The following is a 26,556-nucleotide window of genomic DNA, read 5'->3' on the forward strand; positions in this document are numbered from 1 at the left end:
AAAAGATTTATTTTGGTTGTTTGTTGTAGGTTTCCACAATTCAAAATTTGAATAATAAATGAACTCTATAACATTTTTGTTTATTTGTTATAACAGAATGCAATGCAACTCATTATGGAGTCAACTGCTTACTGCCATGCAACTGTATAGTTAGCAACACAGCTGACTGTATCAATACCAATGGTGTTTGTAATTGTAAAACTGGCTGGACTGGAACCCTATGTGAATTAGATGTTGATGAATGTACAAACACAAGTGTGTGTCCAGACCCACATGATAGATGTTATAATCTGGATGGTTCATCAGAATGTAGATGTGATGTTGGATTTGTAAAACATGATAATGCTGCTCCTTGCCAAGGTAGCTGACCTAATTTTCCTCCTATATTTTTGTCAAATCTATACATGAATAACATTCAATATGTTTTGAACAATTTTTATTTACAGCTTATGCTTACGTGGGTTTTAAAAATATTTGAATATAAATAAATGGACTTCGGGTTATAAAAGTTTTATAGTTAAAGTCTGTGCTGAGAAATTATTAAGTACCATTGAAAAGCTATAGCTAAATGATCAACTGTTATCTGCATTTATGGTCCTTAATCTTGGTACATACTTATGTTGGAAAACATAAAAAGAAATAGCCCTATACCTACATGACACAATTAAGAAAAACACACAACGATACTTTTTTAAAACAGGTAGCATACAAATATATCAGTTGCATTTAATATAAAATTTAAGCAGTTGTATTAAATATTTTATTTTTACCATGTGTTTTTTAGTTAAAAATATTTAAATTACATTATAGACTTCCTCTTCCTTTGAAAACTCTTCTTTTTATAAGATTTTCATTTGATACAATGAAAGTTATATGATGACAAATATGTTAATTATGATAAATTAACATTGCAAAATTGCGTTTCACAACTACTACAACTGTGAGAAATAAGCCAAGGGTTATTTTATTAATTTTAATTTTTAGTTTCTTGGTAGTCTTTAACATTGAGAGGTTTAAGCAATGTATTCCCAAATCTACCAGCTTGTGATGCAACTCACTATGGCACAAACTGTTCTTACAAATGTATGTGTGTCATGAACAACACCAATGACTGTTCTGACACTGATGGAACATGCAGCTGTAAATCTGGTTGGACAGGGATAGACTGTGGAACAGATGTGAATGAGTGTTTGGACACTAGCCACTGTGGTCCACTTGAAGACTGTTACAATACAGATGGTGCTGCTGAATGCAGATGTAAGTCTGGATATGAGAACATTACAGCAGATGGAGGATGCCAAGGTAGATATGAAAAAGCTCAACTTTGAAATGTTTAAATGTTAATTGCTTGAGTGTTGATGGCACATTACTATAGCATATCTATACTATTTTTAATTTCACGTTGATCCCAAACTGACTGCACCATTTAACCTTTTGTTGTTAGCTGCATGCAAAAAAATACATTTTAGTTGTTTGTTGTAGGTTTCAGCAATTCAAAATTAGAATAATAAATGAACACTTTAACATTTCTGCTAATTTGTTATAACAGAATGCAATGCAACTCATTATGGAGTCAACTGCTTACTGCCATGTAACTGTATAGTAAGCAACACAGCTGACTGTAACAATACCAATGGTGTTTGTAATTGTAAAACTGGCTGGACTGGAACTCTATGTGAATTAGATGTTGATGAATGTACAAACACAAGTTTGTGTCCAGACCCACATGATAGATGTTTTAATCTGGATGGTTCATCAGAATGTAGATGTGAAGTTGGATTTGTAAAACATGATATAGCTGCTCCTTGCCAAGGTAGCTGACCTAATTTTCCTCCTATATTTTTGTCAAATCTATACATGAATAACATTAAATTTGTTTTGAAGAATTTTCATTTACAGCTTATGCTTAAGTGAGTTTTAAAAAATATTTGAAAAAAATTAAATGGACTTCATTTTATAAAAGTTTTATAGTTAAAATCTGAGCTGAGAAATTATTAAGTACCATTGAAAAGCTATAGCTAAATGATCAACTGTTATCTGCATTTATGGTCCTTAAATCTTGGTACATACTTATGTTGGAAAACATAAAAAGAAATAGCTCTATGCCTACATGACATAATTTAAAAAAACACGCAATAATACTTTTTTTTAAAAAAAGGTAGCATACAAATATATCAGTTGCATTTATATAAAATTTAAGCAGTTGTATTTAATATTTTATTTCTACCATGTGTTTTTTTAGTTAAAAATATTTAAATTATATTATAGACTTCCTCTTCCTTTGAAAACTCTTCTTTTTATAAGATTTTCATTTGATACAAAAAAATTATCTGATGACAAATATGTTAATTTTGATTAATTAACATTGCAAAATTGAGTTTCACAGCTACTGCAACTTTGAGAAATAAGCCAAGGGTTATTTAATTAATTTTAAATTTCTTGGTAGTCTTTAACATTGAGAGGTTAAAGCAATGTGTTCCCAAATCTACCAGCTTGTGATGCAACTCACTACGGAACAAACTGTTCTTACAAATGTATGTGTGTCATGAACAACACCAATGACTGTTCTGACACTGATGGAACATGCAGCTGTAAATCTGGTTGGACAGGGATAGACTGTGGAACAGATGTGAATGAGTGTATTGACACTAGCCACTGTGGTCCACTTGAAGACTGTTACAATACAGATGGTGCTGCTGAATGCAGATGTAAGCCTGGATATGAGAACATTACAGCAGATGGAGGATGCAAAGGTATATTTAATTTGTTAAGTATCAATAGAAAATGATATATATATACAATTAATCATGTTACTGTTATTATGTTTCTAGGTTTTTTATACCAATAGGAATAGTGAATTCATCTTTCATAAAGGACATCAAACTTGTTAAATAATTTTACCTCATGCAGTACCAAACATCACACCTCACACATGCCCCCACCCCCCACCCCCACCTAATTAACTAGAATTCACTCAAAAGAGCATTTTTTTTTAACATCAGTTTATTTCTTACATAGTTTTTTATTTTGATCCACATAGAGAACATCAATCAATTTTAAATTTATCTTAAAAACAAAATCCTTCCTAAAATGCTAAGCAAAAAAAAAAAAACAGTATGAAACTTCTTTTTCTTATTGTTAGCATGAATTGCTTTACCCTCCTTTCCTTCAATAATATGTTAGTTTAAATTCTTTTACTGATCATAAGCAATTCATTTTTTTAACTCATATGAAATGAAAATACATTTTGGGCCATTTTGATAAGAGGACAAACTTCCAATTATATTTATACAGTTTTAGGTTTTCAAAATTATACATACTTTTAAATTTTCATTTTTTTTACTTACAATTAGTGTAAAAGTTTAGAGTCCCATTGCAAATGAAAAAAAAATTAAAATGAAAAAAACTATATCAAAATTGGATATTTTTAAAATGAACTGCTTGTACATAAGTTTTTCAGAAATGATTGTGATTAAAATAATGTTATAACTCTTTTACAAATATATTACTTTGTTTATTCTAAATTAGTCTTCAAAAAATTATAAGTATTTATATTAAAATAAGATATTGAAAACTATTTAAAATTAAAATGAAATAAACCGTAAATCATACAAATCCTTAGAGCATAGAAAAGTTGTTGTTAAGTCCATAATTTGTGTTTTTACTAATATAATAAAAAAATAATTTTTTTTTTTTTTTTAACCTCATGTCTATATTTGTGTTTATTTCAGCTGTTTCATTGTGTCACAACTGTACAGACTCTGAGATTTGCATGGTTTACTCTGTTAATGAATGGACCTGCAGGTTAAATGTTTTTTAGGTTTTATAGTTAGGCCTTCTGATTCTATGAGCTACACATTTCATTATTTATCATATTAATAGTCAGCCTTCTTCATGTAAATTAAACATGCATTGATTTCAAAATATTTTTTTTTTAATTTTCAGTTTGCTACATGTTTGTTTTAAATAATGTCTTACCTCTGATTTAATTTTATTTTGAAACAAATTGTGTCAAAAATTAAACTATGTATTCCTGCAATTCATTACAATTACAAGTTACATTTACAACAAAGTTTTTTTTTAAAATTTAAAATTGTAATAATGTTTAGTTTTAATTAACTAGTTTTTATATAATACAGACAACAACTGAAGAAAAACAAAATTCTTAAAATCATGATTCAAAAATGATAAAGATATTACAAAAAAATGTATAAATCTTATCAAATACAATTAGTAGGCCTATATTTAAAAAAAAAACATAATGATTGAAAATAATTAGCTTTAGTAAATTTCATTCCTTTTTTTTTAATTTTTAGGTTCAATGACTCACGTAAGTTGTCAAAAAAAAACAAATTATTTTATTTGTCTGTGACTACTTACCAAAAAATAAAATATAAATTGAATTGTAATCATTATAGTGTGTTACTTTACTATGTAATCATTTTATATTATTTTTATATATTGTACAATACCATTTTCATTTTTCTTTTAAATGTATAGGCATATATCCTTATGGAAGATTAGCGAATGATAAAACCTTACCCAAAAATGAAGAATTGGCTACAGCAAATCTTCAAATAGAAGATTCTATGCCATATCACCAGGATTTTATAAGATCTGTTTGGGTTTGTACTAAATATGTAGCCTTTATATAAATAAATAAATAAATATATATATATATATATATATATATATATATATATATATATATATATATATATATATAAAAATAATTTTGTTTACATGGTAATAAATTGTACTGGCTGGTTTATCAAGAAAAATGATGTGATTGTTTTTTTATTAGGTATCAGTGAATGGGCTAATAAGTCTAGAAAAAGAGTATTCAAGTTTTAACCCCCAGAGGTTACCTGTAATGGACAAAAACAATGACCAGCTCAAGCTCTTAGCAGTGTACTGGACTGATCTTGATAATATAGAGAGTGATAATTGTAATGTTTACTATCAGGTAACTTATTGCATTACTAGATTAAAAGGATTTGTTAATAATTGTCAATTTTGATTTGAGAAATAATGTCTTTTTGAGAGTTTAAAGGTAAAATGTTCTATTATATTTTTAGATGTATGACAGGTATTCTAATAATCCTACATCTGCTGCAATACTTGCCAAGGCAAATGCTGATGTTACAGCATTTAGAGGTACTGAAAATAGTTTCAACTCTACAACAATAATAGTGGCAACTTGGGTAAACATTCCCGCTCATGGAAGTGTAGATGAGGTAACAGTGATTATCTTACTTCCCCGCCACCCTCCTTGTCTCTTTTTTTTGTCTCTTTCATTTTCTCATCTAAATTGGATATTGGATACTCTCTATATACATTTTTTTGTCTTGTAATAATTGTGTATAGCCTCAGGGGCATAGCGAGGGGGGGGGGGGGGCGGGGGGTGCGGACCGCACCGGGTGACACCATTTAGGGGGGATGACACCAAGGCAAAAAATAGCAAAATATATAGAGAAAAACTCGATGGGGGGGTGCAAATCGAAAACTTGAGGAGGGGGGGTGCACAACGAAAGTTTGAGGGGGGGGGGGTGCTAATCAAAAACTTGAAAGTTTGTCCCCGGGAAGGGTCGCAACGCCTCTGGGGGGGGGGGGTGACACCATTAATTGCCGCACCGGGTGACACCCGACCTCGCTACGCCACTGTATAGCCTACATTGAAAATCTATATATATAATTCTCTTCTGGGAGCCGCTAGAAAACAAGCTGCAAACGCGCCTAGAAAACAAGCTGTAAACGCGCTCCCTACCTCCCCACCCCTACATGGTTTTAGTGAGCTGTGTTCACTCTTAATGTTTACAAGCAGAGCCAAGGATTTTAACGTTAGGGGGGGGGGGAGGGAGGGGGGAAGGAAGGGGGGGGGGGGTTACGGTCCTTAACGAGCTACTTGTATTTAATATTACCTTTCTCAGTTTTTATTTATGATTCTTTTTTTTTTCAGCGTGCGTCATTCCAGTGCATTATAATATCAGATGGGCAATCAACATATGCTATATACATATACATCCAAGGTTCTTTGAAGCTAAAACCAGTATCAAACAGAAATGTTGAAATTGGTTGGGCGAATTTTAGCTTAGATACTTCACTAGCAAGTTACTATAGTTTTGATACAGTTATTGGGAATACTGGTAAGTAAAATTTTTATTAATTTCTTCCCTCTTAATATTCCTAAGAAAGCTTTAAAAAAAAAATGAACATTAAGTTTCATTAGTATTAATATCTTTTTACATTATCAATTCACCATAAACATACAATTAACAGGCTTGATTCTCTGTTGTGTACATTTTTTAAGGGGATATGCTCATTAAAAAATAACCAAAATCCTGATTTTCGTCATAATGTTGTTTTTTTTTGCACTTTTGGATACTTTGACCATTTTTGTATTAAGAAAATAAAAACTTAATATAGAAAAAAAAATGTATGTATTTCAAATACCATTTTTTTTTACCCTATTAATTACAAAAGAATTTTTTTTTCCCAATCTTACAAGCTCTCTACAAAAATTTCATATCAGTCATCATATTGTATTTGTCATCATTGGAAAGCTTGATTTCTTATGTATCTGATAATTGTAGTTTTCATCTTCTAGGAAACACCCAAAGTTTACCATTTGCTTTAAAAATTACACAAAAATGGTATTTTCGTTATCTACTTTTTGTTACTTTCAATTTTTTTCTCATTTTGTAGTTTTTTTAACTCAAAAAGACCTACTACTTTTATATTTATTAAACAATACCCACCGTATTTTCAGTAATTGCTCTTCATGCAAAAAATAAAACTTTTGTCAATAGGGAATTTATGGTAAATACTATGCACATTTTAAAACTTTTGCATACCAAAAAGGGTACGATTTTTCGGACTTTATAGAATTTTGACTTATAGCTCTTTTAAAAAGTTGTTGTGACAGAAGTTTTAATATACACTGAAATACAAGTCGTTTAAAAGTTGTTTGCTATAAGTGCATAAATAGAAAAGTTATAAAGTACAGAAAAATTCAAAACGGCGGCAGTTTTTTTCGGGTTTCCAAGAAAGATAAAATTGTTTTCGACCATTTTTTAAATAGTTTAATAATTACTTTCATGTGCCTAACATGGTAAAATTATTCAAAAGGGTTCAGTTTTTTATATTGTATAAAATAGAAAAAAAAACTGAGCATATCCCTCCTTAAAAATTCAGTAAATGCTTTATGTAGATTAGTGAAAAACATAAATTTAATTAATATTCAGGAAAACCTGGCTTTTGGATCTTCAAGATAGGAGAGAACGAAAACTTCAGGATGAAATGTCGTTCTTGGTTTAATTCAAACCAATGGGAACTTCAAAGTTAGTAATTACCTAGTGGTTTAATTAAAAAAATGTAATTGGACCAGATTGGACACAACCAAGATATTTAGGCCTATTTTTATTTCATTTAAGTCTATGAATAAGGTCCTAATTATAACAACAGTAATTGGTTGATTGTACTTCAATCTCATATAGGCTGCATCATATGTGCACATAACTCAATGTTCTAGTAAATGCAGATTTCTAATAAGAATATGTATGTATATATATATATATATATATCTATATCTATCTATATATATATATATATATATATATATATATATATATATATATATATATATATATATATATATATATATATATCTATATCTATCTATCTATATATATATATATATATATATATATATATACATATATATATATATATATATATATATATATATATATATTTATATATATACATATATATATATATATATATATATATATATATATATATATATATACATATATATATATATATATATATTTATATATATATATATATATATATATATATATATATATATATATATATATATATATATATATATATATATATATATATATATATATATATATATATATATATATATATATATATATATATATATATGTATATATATATAAACATACACACCAATTAAAACTTTCTGTTTGCAAACGATTATACTTCAACTGCTAATAAAATTTAAAAGGAAATAATAAAGACTTACAATTTTTATGTCTTGTAAATTGAGCTTGTTTGTGTGCATAAAATATATATATATATATTTTTTCTAGACATAACTGAATGGAACCAAAACATTATACCTGCTTGTCCCTGCAATGTAGTTGCTGCAAGAAACAGCCCAATGTGGGTCCCTAGCAGTCAAGCACTGCCTGAGGGCAATTGTTTTGATCTTTTACCATTCTATGGGGAGTTGGGAAAGGTACACTTTTTTGACAGTTTAACTATTGTATTTTGCAAACAGGGGTTTTGTATTTGTTTATTCACTCATTTTATTAACTGTTTTTCATGTTACTATATTATTTTCTTTCTATAAAGACAATTATATTTTTTTTAAAAGTAGGACCTATCTTTTTTACATTTTGTGTCAAAATAGTTAAGTGTTTAACAAGTAAATAATAATGCAAAATCATTAATATTCATTGATTTATGGTAAAACAAATGTATTATCTATCAAGTTAATATTGATTAGATGTAAATGTACATTTTTTAAAACCATTTTTGTATGCTAGGAATGTATTTTTATTCCACAATAAAAATATAAATGTATGCAATAGAATGTAACATTTTCTTCATTAGAATATAACCTTAAAAGTTTTAAATAATGCTGGAGTACACCTTGCATTAATCAATCACATACTTCTATATGTTAGCGATGCTGCTACAGTATGGATGAAGGCTCAGGTTTTTTAAATACAATACCACAAGCTGGAAGTCTCCAAAGATACAATTCATTCCTGTTTGAAGAACATATTAAAGCTGATGAAGATCCCAAAGACTGGTGTTGTACTAAATCAAAACTTTGTGAACTGTACTATACTTTAAGACCTGCATCTGCCTGCAATGGAAGTAACTGGGCTAGAGGTACAATATTTCTATAGTTAGAAAAATATTTTAGAAGCAAGTTCGTAAATTAAGCTACACATCAGATTTTTAAGTACCTGTTAATTCAATACACAAACACAATTGTTAGTTTTATAGATACCTGCAGCAAAGCCTTTTTTAAAGGTTACATTAATGGTTGTTTCTTCTGTTAGTTTTCTCCGAGTTTTAAAATGTTTTAATTAGAATATGCAATAATTATTGTGCCAATGGTCTAAAAATCAGTGTTAAAAAATGTATGTCATTTTCATGTTCATACATTCAATTCTGCAGATTAAATTATTTATAATATTTGAAAATCAAAAATATATTATGTATTTAAATTATTAAGTTAAAAAAAACATTATATAGCAGATGATATATATTTGAATTTTTTTTTGTAGGTTTCTTGTTTGGTGACCCTCATATTGTCACATTAGATCAAAGGTCATTTATTTTTAATGGTCTTGGGGAATATGATTTAGTAAAGATTGTTGGAAATGGCAAAAATAATGCAAACCCAGTTTTCATAATGCAGGTACTGCTATTTTATGTTTTCATTATCATAATTTAGAAACAAAAATAAATTTTTGTTTAGCAGCTTTAAGTCAACTGAAATAATTTCTGTTTACTGGTTTCGTAGACTAACTATTTAGATCAGCTATTAAATGCATTTGACCTATTTAAATACTTTATTTTTTTTAGATACTCTACCTCAAAATACATAATTATCAATGGAAATAATTCATATTTAAAAAAGTATAATTTGGAAAATGTTTTTCAGTTTTATTTTGTTTATGTCATAATTTTTAAGTGTGAATTTCTAAAGTTAAAATTTGCTCATGTCCGTCTAGATAACTTTATATTATATTTCTACTAATAAATTTTATACTATTATAAGGGAAGAACATGCAGAGCATTAAACAACAAAGGAGTTGAAACATCAGCCACAATTTGGTGTGCATTATCAATGAGAACTGGAAATGGAAAATCTTTAAGAATTGAGATCAGCCTTTCTAGAAAATGTATTTATTATCAATTAATATATGAGATTTTATTAAATATTCATAACTCCTGAAATGTATTATACATACACTTTTATAGCTTATTGCAAATTGTACAGAAGCAATATTAATATATTTAGCATTGGCATGATTAACTTTAAAATTCTACATCATATTTTTTGGACAGTGATGATAATTTATGTCAACAAACGAGATTATACCAAGGAGTTTTCAAATAACCAAAAGTTTTTTGTAAATGAAAACGGAATTATAATCAGAAAACAAAATGAATCTATAATTGCCTCTCTACCTGAAAGTAAGTTTGGTTTTTTTTTTAACTTGTAAGCTTAAAATGTAAAATGTAAGGTTAAAAATTCATGTTTCATATTATTACTTTTATCAATTGAATTAAGTACTTCTTGTAATTATATCAAAAGTTGATGAATATAAAAGAGACATTGTATGAAAAGATATTTGCAAATATTTAAAGACATCATAAATTGAATCTGAATTACCATTTGGATTTAAAATTAAGCATTAATACTTTAGAAATAATATATTTTAAGCTTCTGAAATTGGTTTTTCTAAATATTTTTTAGGTATTGGTATCACTGTGACTCTGGTCAATGAATTACTGGAATTTTCCCTAACCTTGGACAAAAAATATCAAAACATGACCACGGGTCTTTTAGGCAACTTTAATGGAGACAAAACTGATGATTTTATTTTTCCGAATGGTACGAGACTGTCTGATGACTCAAGTGAAAAACAGCTTTATGAATATGGAAAGTCATGTAAGTTTTTAATTTTACTTATGTTCTTTCCAGATAATTTAGAAGCCTATTATTAATGTGCTAAAATTGTCTATATTCATATCAAAGATAATTCAATTTTATATTGTAAAAATGTCTAAAAAAATTGATTGGTGTTAAATATTTAAAGGCTATCTTATAATTTGACATCTTTTATATATTTCAACTTTTAAAAAATGTTTCAGGGGCCATAAATCATAATGAGAGCTTATTCCAGTATGGCTATGGACAAAACACAATCACATTTTCAAACTCAAGCTTCCAACCTATATTTTATGATGAACAAAATGCAACCACAAAAGAAGAAGCTGAAAAGTTTTGTAATGGTTCAGGAAATCTTCCTTGTATTTTTGACTATATTGCTACAAAAAATGAAAAAATAGCAGAATCCTCATTAAAATCATCAGATACTTTTGAGAGGGTTTCTATTAGTGCAGGTAATTATTAAGATATGTTATTTTTCAAACATTTATCAAATTAATAAAGAATAAATAACACATTTTCTTTTAACCTGTAAATCTATGGTTAAGATTAAATGATTGATTTGATTGAAACAATTAATAAAAATGAATATTTTTGCTGATTTACTGGTGGTTATAATACTTAATTGAAAACAAAAACCATTTGAAATGAAACAACAAAAAATATAAATAAGCCGTATCAAACATTGTCTTTGAAATATTTAATAATTACATATTTTTTTTGCAAAAATAGTAATGTTATGTAGGCTAAAATAAAAAAAAAAACGACCTGGTGATGAATTTTAAGTGATGGAATATTCAGCACAAAATTCACACTGATATTTTTATTGAGTGGAATAGTAGTGATTATATAGTAGATGTTACTAAATTGTATGAAAAATCAAGTGAGTCATAGAAACAATCAAGATTAAAAATATTTCATAGGCCTTCAACTCATGTCATGCTTTATACAAAAACGGTGTGCTGACAATCATATTATTATGCTTGATTAAAAGCTTAGCCTATTTATTTTAATATTAAACTAAATACATTGAATGTTTTCATAAAACAAAACAATACATGAGCAAATAAATATCCTTACTATCCTTGTGTATGGTAGCAAATGCTGAAAAGTAACAACCACTACCAAGAGATCACTGAATTCTTTCTAAACTGTCTCCAATGAAATAGTACTAGGGAAAATGGAAAAATAAGATGTTTACAAAATAATTGGAAAAAAAAGATGGTGCTGGATGGGTCATGATTTAACAATAAGTTCAGCATAGGAATGGAGCCTAACTGGATACATCAAGGAAAAATGGAAACACGTTAGGTGAAGGAAAACACAGCAGAAAAGTAAAGGCAGGACTATCTTAGGGACTGAAATGAACAGTGCAATGGACCAGCAAAAGTGGAACAAGCTTTCTATGGTGTGTCTCGGCACAAAAAGAAAAAAAGTTGACGATGAGACATAGCAAAATCATGAAACCTAGTTTATGAATACTATATATTTTTAAAAATTTAAAACATGACTAAAAATTATATGTTAGCATTTTGTGCTTACTGTTTTTTAATACTTTTACCTTGTATCCTCAGCTAATCAAGCACCAATTTTAGTAATGAATACAAACAGAATCAGAGTTTTTCTCAACCAAACATTCACCTTGACTTTGAGAGCATTTGATCCTGATGGACAAAATGTGACTTTTGTTTTAATGACCAATGCTGCATATCAGTTCGTTGAGAGAAATCGTAGAAGAAGAGCACAAACACAACTTACTGAAGCAAAAATTAGTGTTACAATTACGAACACTGAATCAACATTTATAACGTTAGTGATATATTTTTCTTTTTGTTGTTGGTTATAGTAAACTGATAAAATGCATAATGATCTATTTAATTGTTATATGTATATATTTATTATATAGAAATATTGCAAACTTGTATAATGTGTTTTTAAAATACCATTTATCATCAAATCATTTAAGAGGAAATCACTTATACTGAATTCACAAAATGATGAAAAAACGTAATGAAAGACATAACATTCTTGATACTCCATATTTTTCCAAATCACCTATCTCAAAAAGATATCTACCCAGAATTAATATATGAATGAGAATGTGTTTGGAGATATATATCTCAATTTGCTTAGTCTCTCTCTCTCTCTCTCTCTCTCTCTCTCTCTCTCTCTCTCTCTCTCTCTCTCTCTCTCTCTCTCTCTGCATATATATATATATATACATATATATACATATATATATACATATATATATATATATATATAAATATATATATATATATATATATATATATATATATATATATATATATATATATATATATATATATATATATATATATATATATATACATATATATACTTATATATGCATATATAAATATTTGTGTGTCCGTGTCCATAATCTGGTTAAATTTGTCTACCTTTTCATGCAAAAATAGAGCATCAGCAAAAGATCCAAATTCACTCTACTCTTCCACTGAAGCTGTGAATATGTCTGTATGTAGCAGCTGCAGCAACCATGGATCTTGTGATGAAACACTGCTTATTGCCACACAAAACCCTTATTATTTCTTGGAGACCTGCATATGTAAAATTGGATATGCAGGTATGGTTTATTTGGCAATACTACAAACATCATGTAAGACAATTTTTTTTCAAATAAATAAGGCATACTCCTGCCAACCCAAAAGTCTTTAGTTTGGATTCCTGGCTTGTCCTTACAAGATTTCTTTCCACCCATCTCTGAAGGGTACCAGACTCACATTTCGGAAAGTAAAGACCAAATTATCTCTTCATATGCTGAGGTCACTGAAACATGAACTCAACCATACCACAAAGTTTGAAAGGGTTCTCTACATTTTTATAATGAACCTCACTAATTTGTTTTTGTTTCACTAGTTTTCTTCAGATCCTGGTCAAAGTTTACAAACAGAACCCCAATAATTAAAAGTATTAAGGGAATATTAAAAATATTTGTCTTGAATGATGTAATTGAAGGTACAGATTGTGAAACAGACAATGATGGCTGTGCTAACAACCCTTGCCCCAGCTTGACAGGTTGTGTAGACATACCAGCTTCAGAAGAACAAGTCACTGGTTTATCATACACATGTACAAATTGTCCTGATGGATATAAACTTAATTTAAATAAAACCAAGTGTGAAGGTTGGTTTGCTTTGAATACAATTTATGAACTTTAAAAATTGAATATGAATTTATTAAATGTATTTATATGATATATCAAAATATATGTTATCTTATCGTTTAATTACTTATTTTCCTGTAAAAGATGTTGATGAGTGTAAAACAAAGCCATGTGGTACAAACGCTCTATGTGAGAATACATATGGTAGCTTTATTTGCAACTGCCCTGAAGGTTTTAGAAAGTCAGGAAAGCTGAATTGTAATGGTAAATATGTTTTAGCAATTTTCTGATAAAATTATTCCAAAAATTGATTTATTTGGCCTAATATAAATATTACAATATTAAATTTACAGTTTTGAACATTAACTTTTACATTTCTCATCAGATATAAATGAATGTTCAGAAAAATTAGATAATTGTGATCAAATCTGCAGTAACAATGTTGGAAGTTTTGATTGTGGTTGTTTTAATGGGTTTTCTAGAAGAAATGGAAAATGTGAACAAACTGTAACAGGTCATTTTTTTTTAATCATAATAAAGTTTATTTATTTGTGAAAAAAATTTTGTGATATTATTATATACATAAAATAAAGTTATAAATTGAATAGGGCAGTGTTATATTTTGAATATTGAATGCAAACTGCTTTTTTAAAATATTTCAGATCCTTGCAAACTTGTAAATAAAACCTGTGAATACATGTGTCGCAATGGATCTAATGGAGCTGAGTGCTTTTGTAAATCTGGATACAAATTAAATGCAAATGGCACATGTGAAGGTATTGTTATCAACTTTAGAGCATGAAAATATTTACACATAATCTAAATTTCCAAATTAACATTTACTAAATGCTAATTTTAATAGACTAATTATAATTGATACAAATGGACATTTCATGTTATAAATTTAACATTTTTCTAGTTTAATGAGTATTATTATAGAAAATAACTTGGTATATTCAGTTTTATGTATATTTTACTAATTTGTCAACAGACATAGATGAATGCAAAGATAAAATCTGCTCACAATTATGTTTCAACACAAATGGAAGCTTCATATGTTCATGTTTCAATGGATACACCCTCAACAAAAATGATCTTCGTTCTTGTGATGGTATGTGATTGCTGTACTTAGTTTTACGTTATTTAAAAGTATTTCTGAAGGAGCATGCTTTTTAGCATACACTTTTTTAAATTTACATAACTCTTAACTATAAAAGGTAACTTTAGTCTTTAAAATTTATATTCCCAGCATGTCAAGGCAATGCCTATGGTTATAACTGCAACTCCAGATGCCAGTGTAAAGGGCGAGCTGTGAGATGTGACAATGTTAAAGGCTGTATCTGTCGAAGCAATTGGAAAGGAGAAACATGTGAAATAGATGTGGATGAATGTGCTTTAAAACCTGGTGTCTGTCCTGTGGATCATAAATGTACTAATACAGAAGGCTCTTATACTTGTGATTGTCCTGTGGGTTTTGAAGATATCAATGGAACATGCTTTAGTACGTATAATTTTTTGTTCTAATATTTTGATATTCTATTTAAATATTTAAATATTGAATTTCCAATAAACTGCTTAAAACATAGAGTCAAATGACTTTCATGTATATTTAAATCAGAAGGAAAATAGAATGTTGTATACTTTTCTACCATGCTACCCAGTGTGTCTTCCAGACCTTTTGCTCGGGGGTGGGGGGGGGGGGGGGGGGCGGGGGTGTGTGTGGGGGGACATTGTTAAAAGTATATATTTTCTATATCAATTCCATTTTGTTTGGGGGGATGGTAGACTTACTTCAGGGCTGTGCACCCCCCCCCAAAGAGATACCTGTAAGAAACACTGATGCTAATTACGCTACAGTTATAATTTTATATGCTGTTTTATTCTACTTTCAAAGTACCTTTATTCTTTAAGCAATTAAATGAAATAAAATTAAATGAAGCATACATTGAGGTCATCCATAAATGACGTCATGCTTTTTTTGAAGATTTTTACCCCCCTCCCCTCTATCACACATCATCACAAAAAGCCAGATACCCCCCCTAAAATGGCATCACAACTCATCTTACAACCCCCTCAAAATAGCTGTTGAATTTTTCTTAAAACATCGATATTTTACCAAAACCTTGTGAGATCTCTGTCAACATAGAGTATTTTGATCAATTCCTATCACAATTTATTAAACTGTTTTCTAAAATGCAAAATAGCGGCTAAAACTCTTTTTCTAACATTGCTTTTTTATAATGCAGAAAAGTGACATCACACCATCTGAACCACCCCTCCCCCTCATCACACACTGTCACAAAATTACAGACCCCCTCCCCCTGCGAGTGTGACATCATTTATGGACGACCCCATTAAAATAAAATACATTTTAAACTGTGCAATGTGTGTCTCAATTAAGCTTATCTTTCGCTACTCTTCAATTGCATTACATAATCTATGCTAATGAATTTGTACATCATTTGTACTGAAAACAAAACTTTTAAACTTGACACTTGGTTTGGTATATTTTATTAATATGCTTGTTTATAGCACTTGCTGTTTTAAAAATAGTTGATTAAAACTATTAAATGGCTTACATTTTTACTGGATATTAATGAATATAAATAAAGAAACACCTGCTTCAGTATTTGTTGATCAAAAACATAAAAAGACTTACTTTTTAACCAACCAGATATTAACGAGTGCGAAACAAGAAACATTTGTCCTCAAACATGCATTGATACACCAGGGTCATTTATTTGTGAGTGTAGAGGTGGATTTTTAAAGCTTCCTAATGGCACTTGTAAAGGTAACTTCAAGTCTTTATGCATTGTTTCTCTAGTATGTTAACCTGATTTGGAATTAATAAATCATTTTAATTAAATTAATATTTAACTAACAAGAACAGTTTTCTTCCCACCAAACAGATATTGATGAATGTGAGATTGACAAATCTGGCTGTCAACAAATATGTATCAATGTCCCAGGAAGTAGCAACTGTGATTGTTATCCAGGCTACAGGTTAAAAGATGACAGGAAGACTTGTGAAAAAGATAGTATGTTACTGCATTCATTTCCTTTAAAATTATGTTCACGATTATAATACCAAATAATACCAATTTCATATAGCTGCTGCAGCCAACCATAACTTAAGTGAATTTTTATGTTTCAAATTTATACTGCCTTCAATAATAAAATATATGTGAAAATAGTTTTAAAATATCTCAAAGGGAATTTATTACTATAAGCTTTAACATTGTGTACTATTTAATTGATATTGTAGAAGTTGATCCATGTGAAAACTTTTACCTGAACTGTAGTCAAGGATGTACTGTAGCTAATGAAAAAGCACAGTGTTTTTGTGCAATAGGTTACAATTACACGCTGAGTAATAACGTGCTTGATTGTCAGGGTAAGCCATAGTGTCTTGTATATATATATATATATATATATATATATATATATATATATATATATATATATATATATATATATATATGTATTACAGCAGTTAATAAAATTACTCATTCTTTTACTCTTTATTAAAGTTGTATGTCTTCTGCTTTAGTAGTAAAAATCACATTAAAGAGCATCCAAGTAAATGTTTTTTATTTGTTTTGTTCTAATAAAGATATTGATGAATGCGCAACACTGAAACCATGCAATGGTAGCTGTGTTAACACTCCAGGGTCATATAATTGTTCTTGTCCAGTTGGATCTAAACTACAGAATGATAAGAAAACGTGTCAAGGTAATATATATATATATATATATATATATATATATATATATATATATATATATATATATATATATATATATATATATATATATATATATATATATATATATGTACATATATATATATATATGTACATATATATGTACATATATATATATATATATATATATATATATATATATATATATATATATATATATATATATATATATATATATATATATATATATATATATATATGTATATCTGTACATATTTGTAAAATTCGAAATTCTTATTATACATATTGCTAAACCATATTACCAAAACAGTTCTTCTTGAAAATTACATGTTTGTGTTAATTCTTTTCTAAAAATATTGTACTATTTTTATTAAACTTGCAATTTAAAAATTGAGATGCTTAAACTTATTTTTAGAATGTGATGCCTATCACTGGGGAGAGAACTGTGCCACAGAATGTAACTGCAGCCCAAGAGGTACATCAAGATGTGACCCCACACAAGGATGTCAGTGTAAAGCTGGCTGGGCAGGAACTTGGTGCCAGGATGATATTGATGAATGCTCAAGTCTTGTACCACCATGTCCTGAAACAAGTTGTGTCAACACATTTGGCTCTTTTTATTGTCAGTGTAAGCAGGGATATTCTTTTGAAAACAATACATGTAAAGGTATGTAATTTTTTTTTTATAATGACCATCTAAGTTTACTATTTGTAATGAAAAGTATTTAACTTATTTAGTTGTTTCTTTGAATATTATTTGTTTACAAATATGTTGTTTAAACAAATGATTCTATGTTGCTTTAATGTTAGACCTGGATGAATGTTTGAGTTCCCCATGTGACCAGATATGCACCAACACACAAGGCAGCTTCCAGTGCTCTTGTTATTCTCAAGGATTTGTTTACAATGGAACAAAATGCTATGGTAAAGAGTAAACTTAATTGGATTAGTTGCACTTTTTCTGTATGAGAATATATATATATCAATTTCTAAAGTTATTGAAATAAATTCAGACCTGGTAAACAAAGTTGGAATTTTTGATTAACACATATAAAAACTTTGATAAACTCAGGAAAAGTAATCATTTTTATAAAAATTTACACATTTAAAGCAGTCTAATATTAAATATTTTAAAAGCATTTTTATGCATTTTAAAAATATTAATAATTTCATAATTTATTTATTAATAATAGACAAAGATGAATGTGCCATAAAAGGGCTAAACAGCTGTGATCAGCTATGTCGTAACACAGAAGGAGGTTTTGCTTGTGAATGTATTGAGGGATATGAGCTAAATGTCACCACACGAAATACATGTTTTTGTATGTAAAAATTGTTGATTGAAGACAATTGATACTTGATAAACATTAAGCTTTAGCTAGTTTAAATAAGATCTAAAAGATTTTTTTAAATCGTAAGTTCCTTTTTCATTAAATACCAGTTAAAATATACAAGTTTAAACTTTCTATGCAAGTTTTCAGAATTTAAATATATTTTAAAAATATGTGAAATAAACTATTTCAGTGAGCAACATCAGTCAAGTTTGTCCCACAGAAAGCAAATGTAACCAATTGTGTGTTCTAATGAATAAATCACAAATCTGCTCTTGTTATTTAGGATATAAACTGATAAACGACATATGTGTTGGTAAGTTTTTAAAAAAAATATTTAAGACATTTTATGAGCATATTATTTTAATATATAAAATTAGATAATTCCATTACTATAGCAATAATTTATTGTGTTATTTTGTTTTTCAGATATCAATGAATGTGATTACAATCCTTGTGTCAATGGCTTCTGTAGTAACAGTAATGGGACATTCTCATGTTCATGCAGCAATGGTATGAAGCTGCTGGATGATAAAACTTCATGTACAGGTGTGTTGTTAAATTTTGCTTTTATTTAATAAAAACCACTATATTTTATCTGAAAGTTAGAAAACATGCTATAACCCGAGAACTAGTGCTGTTTAAATAACAATTCCAAATGATAAATTTAAGCTCATGTAATAATGGATAACACTCATTGATTCATTAAATTTAAATATTTTAAATGTAGATTGTATATTGGCAAAGCAAGCACAAGTAAAAATACTTTTAAAACTCAAGATAGTTACTGTATCCTCATCCTTTATATATATATACATTAGTCTCATCCTAAATCTTAAGCTAAATCTGCTCTAAATATTATACTGCTAAAATTGTAAACTGTTTACTAATTAAAAGACAATTTACTAATAAAATAAACTAGCTGATTATAAGTAAATATATTCTTACTATTATATTCTATTACAAATAAACATATTATATAAAAAAGAAATTCTATAGATTTATCTGATACTTTTGTAATCACAAAGCTTGTCAACATGGATATTATGGCTATGACTGTGCTGAATACTGTTCCTGTAACACAACCAACACCACACCTCAAATCTGCTCTGCTGAGAATGGAACCTGTGATTGTTTAACTGGTTGGACTGGTGCTGATTGCAGCACTGATATTAATGAATGCAACCAGACTAAGAATCTATGTCTAGATAATGCAGACTGCATTAACTCCCCTGGCTCTTACAGATGTGTTTGTAATATAGGGTTTTACAGATCCAATGGTGGCTGTATTTGTAAGTTTATTTTGGAAAAAACAATTTTATATGACATGAATGATTTTGACAAAATTAATCTTTTATAATTTAAGATTATTTGTTCTTTTAATGAAAAGCAATTTATTAAAACATGCGTTACACTTTATATAAAAATAATGTATTCTAAAGCTACTCTTGAAAAGTAAAAAAAAAAAAAATTAAATAATTCTCCCATAATGAAAATAATAAAAAATAGATAGAAGTAGGCCTATATGAAAAGGATAGTAATTGAAACAATATAATATTTAATTTGCAGCCATCTTTATGTACCAGTTATTAGAAATTAGGCTTAATATTAGAATTTATAAAATTAGAATTATGTGAATAAGTGTCTTTTAAAAAAATGATTCTCATCTAGAAATAGGTTATACATTCTAAACATGTATTTATAGCCTGTGATGCGAACCTCTATGGCCAGGACTGTAAGAAGACTTGTACATGTGTAAAAGACAACAGCAATGACTGCAATGCTGTCAATGGAACTTGCACATGTAAACCAGGTTGGACTGGCTCTAACTGTGAAACATATACAGACGAGTGTTTGAACACCAGCTACTGCCCAGATATACATGAGAGCTGTATTAATTTGAATGGATCTGCAGAGTGTAGATGTGATCCAGGGTATAAGAGAATTGATGGGTCCAACTGCCAAGGTAAGTAGGCTAGTTATTTTACATGCATCATTATCGAAATCACTATTTTCTATCAATTTACATAAAATGAATGTAAGGAGAAAGAAATGAAAATTAAGAACAAAGAAGAGCAAGTATAGTTTGCATAAAATACAATCTGTTACATTAAATCTGCTACAGTTAATTTTAGCACATTGTTTAGAAAAAATAAAGTTATCTTTCAGACAATTAAAAAATTAGGTTAAATTAATCTGTTTGGTTGCCGTGCTTGCTTTCAAGGTCTAGTAAATTCTATGTTAAATTCTTACATTTTTAAATTTTTAACATTTAATAATGGCTTGGTTCCTAGTAAGTTAAATTTGAAAAAAATATTGTCCCATAAAATAAATAAATTCTTGAATAAATTCAGTATAATCAATTGCTAAACCAAAAAGTCTCGAGTTCGAACCCTCTGGCAGATGAGGCTTGTTATCTGGGGACAGCCACTCGTCTAGGAGAGACAACTCCAAAATCAAACAACTGCTGCCTTGTAGTTTTATCTTGGTTGGACAAAGGCCATTGAAGCAAATCCAAAAAGAAAAGCAGGCTGAAATCGGAGTCAATGGCCTCAATGGCGCATAACCAGTTGACACGTATCCTTAATTGTGATGGAAGCATGGTCAAGTCGGCAAAGCTCATGGTTGATAAATTTGAAAAAAAAAGTCTCGAGTTCAAACCCTCTGGCAGATAAGGCACGATCCCTCCCAACACTAAAAATTAAGAACGAAGAAGAAGAAGAAAGAAGTATAATCCAGTTATATTAGCATGCATATATATACAATACTAAAGTACCCATTTCAGTAAATGGGGCATATTAAGTAGAGTTCACATGTTTCAGTGACCTCGGCTCAATGTCTTTACTTTACCAAATGTGAATCATTTACCCATCAGTGTTGGTTGGAATTGGGGACGTATCATGGATGTTGAAACTTTTTTATTTTAGCTATAATGTAGCCACACTAAAGCAATTATCTATTTTTTATAATTAGATAATTAAAACATCAATCTTTAATCCTTAACCAAAACACTATAAGATATAAATGTTGTTTTTATATATAGGCCTATAGGCTAAATATTTCTAAATGTATAAAACACTAAATATTACCTATACATATTATAATGTGTAAGCTGATATTGTCTTTTATTTCAGATAATTCAAGAAGTTATTCCTTACAAATCAAACTGAATATGAAAGCTGATCCAAACATTTACATTTACAATACAAAGCAATTTATTTCACTCAAAAAAGAAGTTGAAGACAGTGTAAGTGTATTATCAAGTGTATTTATTAAAATTGTAAAAAAGAATGTTGTGGTACCTGACTCATGTCTAACTAGATCTGTCCACACTATTCCATTAATAATAATATTTTATTTATTACAAATGTCTTATTGAATGCTGAAATAAAACATTTATGCATGTTAAAGTTTGGCTTTAATAACCGTACTGACCAGCATATTATCAAAGCACTAAACTATAATAAAAGAACAAAAATACATTTACTGAAATGCATTATATTTTGTGTTATGGCTTTGTTAGACTATTAAAAAAATCAACTCACATTTAATAAAGAGATATACGTTTATTATTAATCTTTTCTTCTTTTCAGTTGAACAAATTAGGTTCAGATAAACTTGGGAAAGGAATGCTTCCTTTTGAGGTTACTAAATTTACGTAAGTAGCTTAGCTGTGTAATCTTCATTTTAGTTAATAAAATATAATATGATTTCTGATAAGCTCATTATCACAATGTCTACCTTATTGATCATAATTCATGTATTTTTATATTTTAACATGATGTTTTTACAGTGAAGGTTCAGTAATTGTCCACACAGCCATTGTGGTAGATTTAGCATACACAAACAACCCAGATGTTTTTGCATACAAGTTTACTGAAAACCTGCTAAAAAGCCCAAATCTTACCATTGGTTCAAATGTTGTAGAAGTAATGGATGTCCTTGTTCAAAATAGATCAAGTAAGTTTAAAATCCCTTGCAGCAAATAACAATTGCTATGTTATTGTGTGAAAAAAAATGATAGGGGTGACAATATTCTCAAATTGTTATTCAAAACAATAAATGCTGAGCTTAGCTTTGGGTTAAATTTTGGGTTAAATAATTTAAAAAATCTGTATTATTTTTTTGTGAAAATATATAACCATTTGTTTTTATGTAAACTTAGAAGATAATTAAAAAAAACATACCTTACATCTGATAGTAAAATATGCTTACACTGTTTCTACCCCAGAATAATACAATAATACTAATCAGGAAACACATTTTCAGTTCCAGGAAACCTTTGTGATTTGTTTACAAATTTGAAAGCCTCTTGTTCACCTAATGAAAATTGTGGAGATAATAACCAGACTATATCTGCATGCATACCACAGTCTGCAGGTAATGTTGAACAATTCAAATAGACAACTGATAACTTAGAATAAAGGCTTAACAGTCAAATTGTGTATAATTTGATTTGCTTTTGTTTCAGAAGGAAATACAAATCTGATTATAGGTCTTTCTGTGGGCATTGGACTTTTCATACTGATTGCAGTGACAATAGTGATAATTTTATTATGTCACTACAAGAGGGTATCAATACCTAGAGACACTTTAAGTAGGGATTTTGACCAGTAAGTTATAGTATTTATTAAATGTTGTATTCTTGAAAGATATTATAAGCAGAAAATATAAATTTTTTTGCTTCTTATAATACATAAAGAAAATTCTTTTCTATTTCATGCAATAAATTGAATATATTTATTAAGTGATTTCAAAATAGTAAATTTAATAAATAAGCAACAATGGTAATCTGTCTAAAAATGTTTTCTAAAATTTACTACTTTTAAATGAGCTTTAAACAGATAAACCCATGTTTAATTTTTTTTTATAATTGTTACGATTGTTATTTGATAAGATATATATTATTTGATTGTTATTTTGATAAAATATATATCTAATTTAAGAAAATTGTAAAGGGAATAGGTGCAATATAATCCATAAAAGTAATGACATTGAACATATTTAAATGCCTGTTACTAAAAAGCAAAATTAAAAAATCTATAGATTGATATTTTATCAAAATTCAATTAACAATCATAACAATTATAAAAAATAATAATTTTGTAGTAATTTGGCCTCAAGATGATTTTCTATTGTTCAATTAAAATAATTACCATTGTACTATTTTAGTGCTTCTGCAAGCATATTTGCTACACAATTTGCTACTAGAAAAAAAATGGAAATGAAAATACCTGGCATGCATGCAACCTCAGAGGAAATGGAATACAACAGATTTTTACATTTATCACAAGCTTCCGAGCTTGCTGAAGATTTTAATAGTGAAAATAATATGGAGCAAATGAACAGAGGTAAAATAGAATAAATATACTGTATTTAATGACAAGAACAAACAAAAGGTTAATTAATTACATTGTTTCGTTGATTGCAATAAATCCATGGTTCTGATGTTTGTAATCAGTTTCTATAAATATCAGCCAATTACTATAACAGTTCTATTGATATTGTGACAAATACAAACCATTACCAGTGTTTCTTCCAGACTTTTTTCTCTGGGGGGGGGGGGGGGCACTTGAAATTTTAGGGGGGGGGGGGGGGCGGTCTACAAATTTTGGGGGGGGGGGGGGGCGGCAGACACTAGTAAAAATGTATGTTTACTATATAAAATCCATCTCGTTCATGTGGGGCGGGGGGGGGGGGGGGCTCTCCCTGGAAGAAACTCTGACCATGACTTTGCATTAAATAACTATTGATAAGAATTGTAGTAAAGAAGTTCAACTATGCACAGTGTCCCACCTTTGCCCAAATCTAACATTGATGTGTAGTTTCACAGAAAAGCAGAAAAGTAATACAAATCTAATTTTAAAAGAGTATTTTCTCAATACATTTTAATACTTAAAAAGCCAATAATTAAAACAATATGAAAATGAGACATTATTATACACATGGGAATACATGGCACTAATGTCATATGTTGTCAATTACTTTTTTTATTAATGTAATTGATTATATTATTTTTTATTTTCTCAGATTCCAATGCAAAAGAGGCTTCAAACTTCTCTTGGACAAAAATTATTCCTTTATTAGAGAGCAACACTGGGGTAAATATAAAAAAGATACACATTTAGAAATTACTTTATAGTGAAGAAAATAGCTATACAATTATTTCAATACAATTTAAACAAAAATGAATAGTATCGTTTGGGGTGAATAAGCTATTGTTATGTATATGATGTTTTTTCTGCATTTAGTTTGCATTGAAAAGACCTACTTTTGAAAAAGATCCCAATCGTGCATTTGCTGCAGTAAGTAATCGTTATCATTTAAAACAAGTACAATAATGATAGTGATGAAATTGAATATACAAAGGGTTTATATTGCTTCTTATTTAAATTTCAGATTGATTCTACTTCTGGAAAAAAAAATGAATAATCACCATCAACTATCCTTGTCATATTTAATTTTAACAAAAACTATATAATTTTAGATATATCTAAACATGTACCCTATTTATGTTTCTATGTTTTAAATGCAGTGTAATTTAAAATTCAATATTTTGATTTGCAATTTTCCATTGTACGTTTCATTTGTTAACTGGTTAATTTATTTTTGATACATTTATAGACAGCATAATATATTATGCAAATTATATTATAAATGTATTGTAACTAATATTTGTAAATAATGAATTGGTGTTTAAGTCCATTATATGGGAGCAAAATATGTTTATGAATATGTATGTAGTGAGTGGCTTACAGCCTACATCAAATAAATAAATAAAGATTACTTCACTAACTTTTTATCAGCAGTTTTGCAAAAAATAACTATTAAAATTTATTATTAATTACACAACGAATGTAGTAACTTAAAGATACGTTGTCTAGAGATATAATTGTTCTTAGATGTTTGCTTCGCTATATACTTTGCCTATGAAATATTTTGTCCCTGACATATTAAATATTAAAGTATTTTGTTGTGCATCCAACACAACTCATCTATATTTTATGACCATAAACACTAAGAAAAACAAGGAATATTGTTTTCTAAAAAAAGATTTTTCAATAGAAAATGAGCAAAAGTACCACACAAAAATGGGCTATAATAAAAAAAAATTGTCACTTAACTTAAGATAAATGACACATCAACTATGAAATTATGTAGCGTCCAATTTACAATAATCCTTCAATACTCCTAGCTAAACTAAAATCAAACAGTTGCCTCTTCTTAGACCAGGATGACAATAAGCTCTTTGTTTGACAGGCTAAGATTAATCTGATGGCTTACATATAAATCCTTTCAATGCACTTCATGTTATCGAACTGGCAAAGAACAACACTAGTGTGAGGTATAAAATAGAAATATATAGGCCTATATATATATATATATATATATATATGGCAATATATATATATATATATATATATATATATATATATATATATATATATATATATATATATATATATATATATATATATATGGCAATATATATATATATATATATATATATATATATATATATATATATATATATATATATATATATATATATATATATATATATATATATATAAGCAAGTCCCGTTAAAATTAGGTGGCATTTTTTCGTGTTCACTAGAA

General features: G+C 28.3%; 1 protein-coding gene across 1 annotated transcript in view; it reads left to right on the top strand.

The window, feature by feature from the left end:
- The window catches only part of LOC131942326 (uncharacterized), a 51,734-nt gene extending 25,998 nt beyond the window's left edge, over window positions 1-25,736 (top strand). The window contains exons 38-83 of the mRNA XM_059302138.1: window positions 97-360; window positions 1,042-1,302; window positions 1,550-1,813; window positions 2,493-2,753; window positions 3,732-3,804; window positions 4,317-4,330; window positions 4,501-4,625; window positions 4,805-4,966; window positions 5,079-5,237; window positions 5,960-6,146; window positions 7,245-7,340; window positions 8,127-8,275; window positions 8,727-8,937; window positions 9,339-9,472; window positions 9,836-9,959; window positions 10,126-10,254; window positions 10,538-10,732; window positions 10,936-11,187; window positions 12,307-12,541; window positions 13,174-13,340; window positions 13,733-13,900; window positions 14,025-14,144; window positions 14,266-14,394; window positions 14,543-14,656; window positions 14,872-14,991; window positions 15,130-15,381; window positions 16,555-16,671; window positions 16,790-16,918; window positions 17,146-17,274; window positions 17,494-17,613; window positions 18,021-18,272; window positions 18,416-18,529; window positions 18,799-18,927; window positions 19,130-19,252; window positions 19,366-19,485; window positions 19,965-20,228; window positions 20,642-20,902; window positions 22,071-22,183; window positions 22,530-22,594; window positions 22,730-22,896; window positions 23,206-23,316; window positions 23,408-23,549; window positions 24,109-24,287; window positions 24,967-25,037; window positions 25,188-25,241; window positions 25,336-25,736. Of these exons, the coding sequence (XP_059158121.1) occupies window positions 97-360; window positions 1,042-1,302; window positions 1,550-1,813; window positions 2,493-2,753; window positions 3,732-3,804; window positions 4,317-4,330; window positions 4,501-4,625; window positions 4,805-4,966; window positions 5,079-5,237; window positions 5,960-6,146; window positions 7,245-7,340; window positions 8,127-8,275; window positions 8,727-8,937; window positions 9,339-9,472; window positions 9,836-9,959; window positions 10,126-10,254; window positions 10,538-10,732; window positions 10,936-11,187; window positions 12,307-12,541; window positions 13,174-13,340; window positions 13,733-13,900; window positions 14,025-14,144; window positions 14,266-14,394; window positions 14,543-14,656; window positions 14,872-14,991; window positions 15,130-15,381; window positions 16,555-16,671; window positions 16,790-16,918; window positions 17,146-17,274; window positions 17,494-17,613; window positions 18,021-18,272; window positions 18,416-18,529; window positions 18,799-18,927; window positions 19,130-19,252; window positions 19,366-19,485; window positions 19,965-20,228; window positions 20,642-20,902; window positions 22,071-22,183; window positions 22,530-22,594; window positions 22,730-22,896; window positions 23,206-23,316; window positions 23,408-23,549; window positions 24,109-24,287; window positions 24,967-25,037; window positions 25,188-25,241; window positions 25,336-25,368 (7,058 nt within the window). The 3' untranslated portion in view covers window positions 25,369-25,736. The remainder of the gene's footprint in view (window positions 1-96; window positions 361-1,041; window positions 1,303-1,549; window positions 1,814-2,492; window positions 2,754-3,731; window positions 3,805-4,316; window positions 4,331-4,500; window positions 4,626-4,804; window positions 4,967-5,078; window positions 5,238-5,959; window positions 6,147-7,244; window positions 7,341-8,126; window positions 8,276-8,726; window positions 8,938-9,338; window positions 9,473-9,835; window positions 9,960-10,125; window positions 10,255-10,537; window positions 10,733-10,935; window positions 11,188-12,306; window positions 12,542-13,173; window positions 13,341-13,732; window positions 13,901-14,024; window positions 14,145-14,265; window positions 14,395-14,542; window positions 14,657-14,871; window positions 14,992-15,129; window positions 15,382-16,554; window positions 16,672-16,789; window positions 16,919-17,145; window positions 17,275-17,493; window positions 17,614-18,020; window positions 18,273-18,415; window positions 18,530-18,798; window positions 18,928-19,129; window positions 19,253-19,365; window positions 19,486-19,964; window positions 20,229-20,641; window positions 20,903-22,070; window positions 22,184-22,529; window positions 22,595-22,729; window positions 22,897-23,205; window positions 23,317-23,407; window positions 23,550-24,108; window positions 24,288-24,966; window positions 25,038-25,187; window positions 25,242-25,335) is intronic.
- The last annotated feature ends 820 nt before the right edge of the window (window positions 25,737-26,556 follow it).

The sequence above is a fragment of the Physella acuta genome, unplaced genomic scaffold (genome assembly GCF_028476545.2).
Source record: "Physella acuta isolate Inbredline_101_S28 unplaced genomic scaffold, ASM2847654v3 ptg000401l, whole genome shotgun sequence".
Lineage (NCBI taxonomy): Eukaryota > Metazoa > Mollusca > Gastropoda > Physidae > Physella > Physella acuta.